At 44.2% G+C, this 12,639-nt stretch overlaps 1 protein-coding gene across 1 annotated transcript in view; it reads left to right on the top strand.

Annotated features, from left to right (window-relative positions):
• LOC145341734 (polycystin-1-like protein 2) overlaps positions 1 to 12,639 on the top strand; it is a 118,647-nt gene that overhangs the window by 67,428 nt on the left and 38,580 nt on the right. The window contains exons 23-28 of the mRNA XM_080186595.1: positions 62 to 255; positions 2,616 to 2,846; positions 6,800 to 6,901; positions 9,945 to 10,123; positions 10,630 to 10,776; positions 11,451 to 11,650. Of these exons, the coding sequence (XP_080042721.1) occupies positions 62 to 255; positions 2,616 to 2,846; positions 6,800 to 6,901; positions 9,945 to 10,123; positions 10,630 to 10,776; positions 11,451 to 11,650 (1,053 nt within the window). The remainder of the gene's footprint in view (positions 1 to 61; positions 256 to 2,615; positions 2,847 to 6,799; positions 6,902 to 9,944; positions 10,124 to 10,629; positions 10,777 to 11,450; positions 11,651 to 12,639) is intronic.

Below are 12,639 nucleotides of genomic sequence, written 5' to 3'. Positions count from 1 at the left end.
TTACACAAATTACACATTTTTTTTAACCGTGTTCATATTTTTCTCCATCTTTTCCAACAAGCTGCAAAATATACCTGGCTCATTTCTCCTGCTGAGCTGCTGTATGGAGTAGGGACGTATTATTTATCCGTGAAACCTGCCCCAGACCTAAACTCTTCATTACCGACTAACATTACTGTGGCCTTCACTTCCTTTCTATCCCAGTGTGTATACTGGGATGAAGTTAACAGCAACTGGAGTTCATCTGGATGTCGTGTAAGTTCCCTTACTTCATATTTTAGTGGTCCCAGTGATATGTTGCCCAAGTTACATTCAATAAAACAGCACCCATACAAGTTATTAACTATCATTCATTCAATACAACAGCTCTCTCAGGATCTGCTGACATGCTAAAACATTAGTATTATTGTGAATTTCGATGCCACCATTCCTGTTAAAAATTTCATTATTGAATCAAATGTTTTCAGCCAAATCAGATACTGTAGCCCAAAGAGTTGGGTAAGTCAACCACAGCTTTATGATTGACTGGATACACTGATGGAACAAGGCCAGCTTCTCTGCAATGTTGAGGCCTTGCATAGGTAAATGTAGATGATAAATGCAAAATACTGTGGAAGCTGGAATCTGAAACAAAAACAGAAAGAGTGGGCAAATCTCATCAAGTCTGACAGCATCTGTGGAGAGAGAATAGAGCCAATGTTTTGAGTCAGGATGATCCTTTATCACTCTGTGAAGAAGGGACATCCTAACTCGAACCGTTGGCTCTATTCTCTCTCCACAGATGCTGTCAGACCTGCTGAGATTTTCCAGCCTTTTCTGTAAATGCAGACGATACTGCTAAACCAGCTTATGGCACCAAAGTTCTTTTGTCTGTAATTTTGTAAGGACGTTACTGTAATAACAGTTACTGCGATATAAATGTAATAATCCTATTTACCAGATGGAATAAAAATACATAAAGGATAGGGGAGGAGAATGTGAGGATTGTTAGGTCTGCATCTTAATACCAGCACATCACTAGCAATGGGGTTAAAAGAACACAATGCTTGGATAGACAAGAAATTTAGCCCATCAAGTCTTGTTTTGCATTCATTCATTCATGGGGTGTGAACATTGCAGACTAGGCCAGCATTTATTGCTCTTGTTTAATTGCTCTTTTCTGCCCATCAGTGAGATTATGGTTAATTTGTATTTGAATGCCATTTATCTGATTTGATTGAGATCCTTGCCTCCCAAAATCTATCTTCCTACCACACTACCTTTCCTTCAAAGATTTCAGCACTGGTTTTGATATCTCTATCGGTTATCGTCCCTCATGTCAACAAATAATGATCAGGGTGTATATCCTCTTTTATCTGGATGATTTGAGCATTATTAATATATAATAATTGCCCATTCAGATTAGCCATAACCCGGTTTCCAAGAATGCAGCAAGAACAGTGTTACTGTAGATCAGTAACAAAATCATTAGATATTAAACTTGAACAATCACATGATGGAGTTTTTTTAACTTCTAGAATCATAAAAACCCTACATTGCAGAAGTAGGCCATTCGACCCATCAAGCCAAGGATATTTTGGCCTTGGAGGGAGTGCAGAGGAGGTTTACTAGGCTGATACCGGAGTTGAGGGGGTTGAACTATGAGGAGAGGCTGAATAAACTAGGCTTGTACTCGTTAGAGTTTAGAAGAATGAGGGGAGATCTCATTGAGACATATAAGATGATGAATGGGATGGATAGGATAGAGGTGGAGAGGCTCTTCCCGCTCAGAAAGGACAGTAGGACTAGAGGGCACAGCCTCAAGATAAAGGGGGGGCGGTTTAGAACAGAGTTGAGGAGGAACTTCTTCACTCAAAGGGTGGTGAATCTCTGGAATTCTCTGCCCGTTGAAGTGGTGAAGGCTGCCTTGCTAAATTTTTTAAGACGCGGGTTGATAGGTTTTTGATAGGCAAGGGGATTAAGGGTTACGGGGAGAGGGCGGGAATGTGGAACTGAGACACGACAGATCAGCCATGATCTTATTGAATGGCGGGGCAGGCTCGAAGGGCTAGATGGCCAACTCCTGCTCCTATTTCTTATGTTCTTATGTTCTTAAGCCTGCACCAACAACAACCCCACACTACTCCATAGCCCCACATATTTACCCTGCTAATCCCCCTGACACTAAGGGCAGAATTTTCCCTTTCCACCCGCCACAGGAATCGTAGCAGCGGGACAGGGCCATGTAAAGGTCCATTGACTTCGGACAGGATTTTCCATTCTTAGGACGAGCATGGCCGGAAAATCTCACCCCCTGGGACAATTTAGTCAACCTAAGCCGCATATGTTTGGACTGTGGGAGGAAACCGGAGCAACTGGAGAGAAGCCATGCAGACATGGGGAGAACGTGGAAACTCCATACAAACAGACAATCACTTGAGGCTGGAATCAAAACCTGGTTGCTGGCGCACTGAGGCAGCAGTGCTAACCACTGTGCCACCATGCCACCCGTACTCTAAATCCACACATTCACTTTCTGCCAGGATAGTTTTGAAGGGGCTTTCTGACCATATCTCAGTGGGAGAATGCATGTCTTGTGAGTGCACGTTGCTACACTTCTCTGTTGTGTATTTCAGGTGGGCCCTCTAACAACCAGCAGCAGTACTCAGTGTCTGTGCAACCACCTCACCTTCTTTAGCAGCTCCTTCTTTGTCATGCCCAATGCAGTGGATGTCAGCAGGACGGCCGAACTCTTTGCCACGTTTGTGGATAACCCTGTGGTTGTTACGACAGTCGCCTGCATTTTTGGGCTCTACATTCTTGCTGTCATGTGGGCAAGAAGAAAAGATAAGCAAGATATGACCAAGGTGAGTTGTTTACTCACATACTTTCCAAATCTTTATTTCCAATCTCTCTCTCATCTCTGTCTCTCATTCAATTCCTCTCATTGGATGTTTCCCCATTTAAATGGAAGGAAAACAAAATATTCACATTTTAAGCAGCTCATCTATTTTACACACAGTAGGCAAATTTTAATGTCCCTCTTCCATGGTGGGTTTGGTGGTGGGGGAGGATTTAATTAGTCGGGAGAGTGAGGACCACGCCACTCTCCTGCCTCCATCTTGATTAAGTCCCTGGCAGATCGGCCTATGGATGGTCTTCTCGTCCTGCCACCAATTAAGGCCCTTGAGTGGATAATTAATGTCCAGTTCAGGACCTCATCCTGCCAACCAACAGCAGGTAGAGGGGACTTACCATGTGGGGATCAGGACAAGCAAACATTCCTGGCTACCGGAGGGGTGGGGGAGTAGGGAGGACGGAGTCTCATTCAGAGCTTGATCAAGGGATCCAGCATTGCGAAGGTGGTTGAGGTGGGATGGATGCGGAAGGGTTGGGAGTGGGATGGGCACTGAGCCACATACCTACCCTTGCTGCCAAATTTCCTCCCAACGTCATTCACCTGAAGATGGGTCATCCACAGGTCTTGGGAGGGTGTAGTACCAGGTGCAGAAACCATCCCCCTGGTGGCGCTGCTGAGCAAGCACACTTCCAGCTTCTGATTGGCCTGAATGGCACTTAATTTAGCAGATCTTCTGTAAAAGAGGTAATGCAGGGCTCCTAGCAACCAACAGGCGAGATCCCCATTGCCTCCAATAAATACCAGCCAGTGGGTGGAAACCTTTACGCTCCCCCATGGTGAGTTTGGTAGTGAGGGGGAATTTAATCAGGTGGGAGGGTAACAGACGGGGACCCTATCAACTTTGTTTCTCCACGCTGACTACTAGGTGAGAAGCCTAGTTGATGATCTCCCCACTCTCCCTCCAATTAATAGCCATTTAAGGGCCTCATCCCACCATGACTGGTATATCCCAGTGGTCAGGAGGCTTCCCTCATTCAAAGGGACTCAGTGTTTGATCTAAGGGCCTGGCATCAGGAAGGGGTCCTTCTGAAAGTCACCCCCCTGTTCTTACTGCTGAACCTCACACCCACTTCCACACAGCCGCCACCTGGCATCATCTCCTGCCATCACTCAGCTGTGCTCTGTGTCCACCCTGTGTCCATGGTTTGAGTATGATGTGGAGATGCCGGCGTTGGACTGGGGGGGACAGAGTAAGTGGTCTCACAACACCAGGTTAAAGTCCAACAGGTTTATTTGGAATCACAAGCTTTTGGACCACTGGTCCTTCATCAGGTGAGTGGACAGGTAGGTTCACAAACACGGCATATATAGACAAAGACACAATTACAAGATAATGTTTGGAATGTGAGTCTTAGCAGGTAATCAAGTCTTTACAGGTTCAGGCAGTATGAGTGGAGAGAGGGATAATCACAGTTTAAAGAGTTGTGAATTGCCTCAAGCCAGGACAGTTAGTTGGATTTTGCAAGCTCAGGCCAAATGGTGGGGGTTACATGTAGTGCGACATGAACCCAAAATCCTGGTTGAGGCCGTCCTCATGCGTGCGGAACTTGGCTATCAGCTTCTGCTCGGCAATTCTGCATTGTCATGTGTCTTGAAGGCTGCCTTGGAGAACACTTTCCGAAGGTCAGAGGCTGATCGGAGACCTGAAGATTGGAAGTTTGTGTAGCATTAGCGGCAGTCGCTGCCTCCGTGTCGAGTTGAGTATAGAGGAACTGCCAGTCTCAGATTGGCTTGTACCTCTCTGTTGAGTGGAACTCTGTCTTGGGGTCCTTGATCCCAGGTAAAAGCCCACAGCTCGCCTGTTAAGTGGCACAACATACGGCAGGCTTTCTAGGAAAAAGGCCACATGGGGTTCCAAGACCCGCCTCGCCTCCGCTAATTCCAGTACAGTGAGAAAGGTTGTCAGGGAGAGGAGAGTTCACAGCGACATTGGGACAGGAGACAGTTAAGGATGGTGCATTCTGATCTGGGAGAGTGTTTGAGAACCAGTTGTAATTGTCATGATGACAGCCTGAGGTATAATTTGCAATTGTAATTATTTATATTTTGTAAGGCGTGTGTGATTCTGAAATGTGGGGCGCGATTCCCCTATCGCAACCCATAACTTTACTGGTGGGTTGGGCTGGGAGGTGCATTTCATCAGCCTTTTTCTGGGATTCGCACATGTGCCAGGAATAGTTGGAATCCAGACTGTGCTGGAAACCAGCAGGAAGAGAGATAAGTCATTTGAATCTTTTTTTTAATGTAGCTTAAATATGTTTATGAATTTTATTATCGGGAACTTGCTGGTCCCGATTGATTCTCTCACCCCACCAGGACCATTTCATTCTGGCAGGGTTTAGAGTAGGTCCCCACATTTGGGGAACTAGTGGGAGACCCGCCAGAATGAAGGGGGCAATTGGGGTTCCCCAGGGGGATTGGGTGGGCTAATGCCCCCTGGGCATGGGCACCCTGGCAGTGCCAGCCTGTACCCCCAGCACTGCCCAAGGGGCAAAGTAGCCATGCCCAGGGGACATCTTGGCACTGTCCATCGGACATCAGGCTTTGCCAAGGGGTTGGGGCCTACTGTGGGCGGGGCCTGGGGGCGATTGGTGGGGTTGGGGAATCCCGCTGCCACTCTGCATTGGGATCGATCTGGGATGGAGAGAAGGCAGTGATTTGGGTAGGCCGGGTTGGGGCCTGCCTCCCGTGGGGTTTGATCCTGCGGGAGTCAGCAAGGGATGGGGGGTGTCTGATGGGATGAAGGGGTGGGGGGGATCGCCATTGCTGGGGGGCGGGGTTGGGGTGTGGGCTGGACATCGGACAGATCCGGGATGGCAAATAGGCCCCACCCACCGGGGTTTTTAATGAGATTCACGATTGTGGCCTCTGCTGTGCACAGAGTGGGGAGATTCGAGTGAGAAGATGAACTGACAAAACAGTCGCGATCTAGAACAGTTGTTTCACCAATTCGGCACTTTTGGGAGAATCGCCCCCGTGATTTGGTGTTCTTCTGAAATGTGGCTGTCGCTTGGAATTAGTAAATTATCCAAAGCAGAAAATAAGCAGTGTCGTACCAAAAAAAGCTACTGGGACAAGACAGCTTAATTTTAAAATACAACTGTTTACCCGCTCTCACAGCAGGAGGGTGAGTGAGTAAACACTATGAGATGAGAAGTGAGTAAGAAGCCTCACAACACCAGGTTAAAGTCCAACAGGTTTATTTGGTAGCAAAATCCACAAGCTTTCAGAGTGCTGCTCCTTTGTCAGCTAAGTGGGAGTTCTGTTCACAAACAGGGCATATAAAGACACAAACTCAATTTACAAAATAATGGATTGGAATGCGAATCTTTACAGGTAATCAAGCCTTAAAGCTACAGACAATGTGAGTGGAGTGTTAAGCACAGGTTAAGGAGATGTGTATTGCCTCCAGACAGGACAGTTAGTCAGATTTTGCAAGCCCAGGCAAGTCGTGGGGTTACAGATAGTGTGATATGAACCCAAGATCCCGGGTGAGGCCGCCCTCATGTGTGTGGAACAGATGAGAAGTGAGCCAGTCACATACATACACGCCCTCTTACACTTTCATAGACATTTTTATTAATTACTCTTTTTTGTTACAACTATCAATTTATTGCCAAAATTTCTTTAAGTTTGCTGAGCAAATAGTTTCTTTTCTTCATATTCAACTTATTTTGAAGTTCATCCATTTTAATGAAATCTGCTCTTTGACCCATTGAGTGAGGAAAAAAATGGAAATCTCAGAAGATTAGACAAGCGTGAGCAAATACATCATTATTGTTAAAATGACAACACTTCCAATCTGCTTTCAGCTTTATTAAAGCTCACTTGAAAGTGAACCATATCTGCAGCACTGACCTCTTTATCTAACTCTTGTCCTTCTCAACTTGAAATTAAAAGGTGAAGATAACACTACTTGCTGATAATGACCCATTCGCCCAGTACCGCTACCTGGTGACAGTTTTTACAGGACATCGCAGGGGAGCAGCCACCACATCTAAGGTTTGTGCCCATTACAGGTTCTGTGTAATTTTTCACTGCAGATTTTAATTTGGGATGTAGGGCTGTGGTTACGGAGTTGGCAGCATTCGTTGTAAATTATGAAACCAGAATGATATGTTAGATTGCAAATTATGATTTGCATTCTGCTTACTGAGGTAGGAAGCTGCAGGATGGGGTTGTACTGAGTTCGGATTGCCTTATGGGTTTTTATCCGTGTTCTGAGCATGGAAAGCACTGAAAAGGGATTGAATAGTAAATTTACGATGCGCTCAGGCGAGCCAAAGAACTGAATCAGCGCTTCTTGACTTAGACTAAATTGAAATCATACTTTAGTTAATGGAAAGCCCGAGTGGTGCAAGATGGCTTCTTGGAGAGAATTTAACAGTTCTTTCTATTTATGCTTTGGGAATTAGATGAGGACATATATCTTTCATGTTGATTTACATCCACCATCACAAAAAATGCAAAGGAAGTATAATCAAACCTGAGGACTCCCTCAAGATTAAAATGGAAATGCTGATTCAAGCTCTCTTGAATAAACCACCACCCAGTTCTTGAAGAAAATGTCACTAACTTTAGCTCCATGGTGTTATGTGTTCATTTAAGTCCAAAATGTGTATGTAAACTTATGGTGTACACCAGTGACCATCTTGGGAAGGTGCAAAGCACGGGCATCAGGAGCCTGTGTTGGAAATACACAGAGGAGGCAGGTCCTGGCATCAGTCAGTGCCTAATAATAAACTAATAGCAACACCACCTTTCCGACTTCTCTTAAACCCACACAACTGAACAAACAGGAAGCATTTCTCACCAGCGCTATGTAATGGGATCATGAACCAGTCGTTTGGCTGGTGACGAGGATTTTACCTTCACGATGGCATGGTTAAGGAGCAGACACGATTTAGACGACACACACCAGCAAGTACTGCACTGCTGGGCAGCACAGTGGCACAGTGGTTAGCACTGCTGCTTTGCAGCACTAGGGACCCAGGTTCAATTCCTGGCTTGAAGGGTCACTGTTTGTGTGGAGTTTGCACGTTGTCTCCGTGTCTGCGTGGATTTCCTCCAGGGGCTCAAGCTTCCTCCCACATTCTGAAGAACTTTTTTTTTCCAAAAATACACTTTATTCATAAAAATCTCAAATGAACCATTGCAAATCTACATTTCTTTGAATTGCAAACAGTATAGAATTAAACCTTTTTACAGTTCTGTACAAATTATAGTCATAACATTTCAGACCTTAAAACTATATACATGCCTCAAAAATTACTGTGTGCCACTATTTCCCAGACTGGCACACAGTTGCGCAGGTCGAGGGTGTTCTGCAGTTCCCGGGCCCTTGGTCTGCTTCTGCCAAAAGGCTCCACAGTGTGGCCCCTCCCAAACCACCACCCCCCCTTTCCAAAAATATACCTTACTCACAATGTGCTTACTCACAATGTGCTCCCACATTCTGAAAAACGTGCTGGTTAGGTGCACTGAACCGAACAGGTGCCATACTGTGTTGATTAGGGGAATTTCACAGTAATCTCATTGCAGTGTTAATGTAAGCCTTACTTGCGATTAATAAATAAACTTTACTTTAACTGTACGGGAAGGTCTCCTCCACTTTAGTATCTATTGCTTTAGGTGTTTGCACATGCTTGTACCTGTGCATGTGTATGTGTGTATGCACATGTAGGCAATGGGGAGATGATCATTGAATGATGTTTTCACTAAACTGTTAATCCAGAAACTCAGTTAATGTTCTGGGGACCCAGGTTCAAATCCCATCACGGCAGATGGTGGAATTTGAATTCAGTTAAAAATATCTGGAATTCAGAATCTATTGTTGACGATTGTCGATTGTCAGAAAAACCCATCTGGTTCACGAATGTCCTTTAGGGAAGGAAATCGGCTGTCCTTATCTAGTCTGGCCTACATGTAACTCCAGAGCCACAGCAATGTACTTGACTCTCAACTATCCTTTGAAAATGGTGGGTAATTATGGATGGGCAATAAATGCTGGTCAGCCAGCGACACACATGTCCCACGAACGAATTTTTAAAAATGGCAGCAGAGAGAAGCCCATTATCCTGACAAAACCACATACCCATTCTTCCTGATGTACATGACTGGATGGATGGTAAACTGAGAAACATTGGTTAAAGCATTGGCTTCAGCCTGCGATTGTAGAATGTGTAACCTTGGCAGCCACTGTCCATGTCATCCTCATCTCTGCTTTGCAGCTGCAGGACCAGTTTGAGGAGATGGCACAGGTTTATGCACTAGCCTTATCATAGAATTCTACAGTGCAGAAGGAAGCCATTTGGCCCATTGAGTTTGTACTGACCACAATCCCACCCAAGCCCTATTCCCCTAAACCCACACATTTACCCTGCTAATCCCCCTGTGACTAGGGTCAGTTTAGCATGGCCAATCAACCGAGCCCGCACATCTTTGGGATTTGAGAGGAAGCCAGAGCACCCTGAGGAACCACACGCAGACATAGGGAGAAAGTGCAAATCCTACACAGACAGTGACCCGAGACTGGAATTGAACCTTGGTGCTGTGAGGCAGCAGTGCTAACCACTGTGCCACCATGCTGCCCTTCTCTCACCATTGAGACCAAATTAATAAAATAATAAACTATCATCTTTCTTAAATGTGACTGGGCTATTAAAGAGACAAACTACACGACAAAGCTAAACAGTCACCCACCACAAAATACTGGCACTTGATGCCATTTGTTTAGAGTAAAAAGTACAAAAAGGTAGGCACACATTTCCTTTGAGGCTCACTTTGATCCTTTAAGAAACTTCATTTTAGTTACTTAACCATAAAAAGCACACAAGAATAGAAAAGCCTGTGGGTTTTCCCCAATAGAAATGTAAAGGAAAATGTGTGTAAGATTCTATAATCACTCAAACAGAATTTGGTTTTGCTTGAAACACATGAAATAAAATCAGTCATATTTTAAACAAATCAGTTCTCTGATGTCTGAAATCGCGAGAGGTTTATGTCTCCCTTTGTTCTTTACGTTTTGATATCTTGCATTATCTAGGTGACGATTACATTGTATGGCTCAGAGGGAGAGAGCGACCCACATTTTCTTACTGACCCTGAGAAACCTATCTTTGAGAGAGGAGGGGTTGATGGATATCTTTTAACAACTCTATTCCCACTTGGGGATCTCCGGAGCATTCGACTTTGGCATGACAACTCAGGGCCAAGCCCATCCTGGTATGCTTTATTTATGTATCTTCACAGTGGTTAGCCTCACGACGCTAGGGATCTGCGTTCGATTCCTGGCTTGGGTCACTGTCTGTGTGGGGTCTGCACTTTCTGAAAGTTTATTCATTAGTCACAAGTAAGGCTTACATTAACACCGCAATGAGGTTACTGTGAAATTCCCCTAGTCGCCACAGTCCGGCCCCTGTTCCGGTCAATTCACCTAACCAGCACATCTTTCAGAATGTGGGAGGAGCAGTGGGGCAAACGAGACGAGAGAATTCCAGCCACAGTTGGATAGAAAAATGCAAAACCAGCATGACTTTTGTTCAACTCCTACATTCAGAGTATGATTGAAGGAAAGATGAAAGTTATTGAAAAGACGAGCATCTAAAGCAGCTGGAGTACAAGGATAGGATCATATGGATTTTTTTTGCAGATTTTAATTTTTTGACTAAATAATAATTGCTACTTAGACGGATGTGAAACTTAACGTTACTATTTGATTTACTTTCCAGGTATGTGAATCGTGTAACGGTACTTGACTTAGAAACAGATCAGCGATGGTTCTTCCTGTGTAACTTCTGGTTAGCGATTGATGTAGGTGACTGCCTCTTGGATAAAGTCTTTCCAGTGGCAACTGAGGTGGATCTAAAACGTTTTAGGTACTAGAAGTTAATACAGACTGAGAGATTGTCCAACCTGTTTTTGTTCTGTTATTCTAACAAAATGATTTCCTGCTTCTGTGACAAGGCATTCACTGTGACTGTGTGTAACACTCTTTCTTCCGATGGCAGGAAAGAGCTTAAGCAGGGACTTAGGAGGGCTAAAAAGGGCCATGAAAGGCAGGATTAAGGAGAATCCCAAAGCTTTTTATGCATATGTAAGGAGGAAGAGGGTGGCTAAGGAAAGGGTGGGTGCACTCAAGGACAGTGGAGGGAATTTGTGTGGTGGGTGATGTCCTTAATGAGTACCTTGCATCAGTACTCACAAAGGTTTTTGTGGATGGTAAGTTTAAAAAGGGGGATGTTGACATTCTAAGACATGTTGAGATAAAAAGCGAGGCAGGTATTGAATGTTTTAAAAATAACATTAAGGTGGGCATTAAATGCGAAGTTAAAATAACACAATATATTACTGGATAATGCATTATTGTTTAAATTCTTTTTATGATGCAGTTATTATATTTTGACTGCCTCCTCATCTCTGGACATTAGTAAATTGCATCGCTTTCTGGAATAGTTTTGTAACAACCGTGAATTCTGTAATTTTTAATACTTTCCAATTCCCACTTCCCTCACTAAGACTAAAGAAAATTCATCTTGTTGTAACCCAACAGTAATCTGTTCTTCATGAAGACTGCTAAGGATTTCCGAGATGGACATATTTGGTATTCGGTGCTAAACCGCCCACCAAGGAGTCCCTTCACAAGGGTACAGCGTGTGTCATGCTGTTTTTCCTTGCTCCTCTGCACAATGCTGACCAGTATTATATTCTGGGGAGTGCCGAAGGATCCCGCCCAGCAGAAAATGGATTTGGGTAAGGTCAGGAATTCCTTGCAGGATAGACTGTTTAAAAATATTCACCTTTGAACAGAAATACTGTTTAAAAACTTAATCAAACCAACTGGGCCACACTTAGATTTCTGTGTACAATTCTGTTCTTCATAATGTGATATAGTTGAGTTTCAGTTTATTTATTAGTGTCACAAATAGACTTACATTAACATTGCAATAAAGTTACTGTGAAAAGTAACCACACTGAAAGTTGTCACATTCCAACGCCTGTTGGGTAGGTTTTTGATCAATGAAGGGATCAAGGGTTACAGGCAGAAGGCAGGAGAATGGGGATGATTCAGCCATGATTGAATGGTGCAGCAGACTCGATGGGCCGAATGGCCTAATTCTGCTCCTATATCATATGGCCGTATGGGTACACGGGGGGTAGAATTTAGCATGGCTGTTGCACCTAACCAGCACATCTTTCATACTATGGGAGAACACAAGAGCACCCAAAGGAAATCTATGCAGAGACAGGGAGAACATGCAGACTCTGCACAGAAAGTGACCCAAACTGGGAATTGAACCCAGGTCCCTGGTGCTGTGAGGCAGCAGTGCTAACCACTATGCCATTGTGCCACCCTGTCAGGTGGTGATAGGTGATAGCAGGACTGAGAGATGACAGGTATCAGGAAAGATTTATCGTATTTCTCTTTAGGGAAGAGAAGCCTGACAGACGTCTTTTGAAACTATGAGTGGATTGAATTGGGTAGAAGCGGAGAGAATTCTTCCAGCTGACAGACAATCCAAGATCACTGGCCATTAGAACAAGATTGCAACCTATAGAGAAATGAGAAGAAATGTTATATTTAACTTGTTGTCTAACTGCTCATTTGCATTAATGATCCACATCGTTTTGCTCATCCTTAGCTATTTTCTCAGACAAGGGAGCACTGAATCTATTTATGTAACAAGTGGCACACTGCTTATACTGGAAATAAACCCAGAAGAATAGAGTCATTTATGCTG

Source organism: Carcharhinus amblyrhynchos, chromosome 4 (genome assembly GCF_965287045.1).
Source record: "Carcharhinus amblyrhynchos chromosome 4, sCarAmb.v2.hapA, whole genome shotgun sequence".
Lineage (NCBI taxonomy): Eukaryota > Metazoa > Chordata > Chondrichthyes > Carcharhiniformes > Carcharhinidae > Carcharhinus > Carcharhinus amblyrhynchos.
Note: the sequence above shows the minus strand (reverse complement) of the source record. Positions and strands in the feature narration are given on the sequence as shown.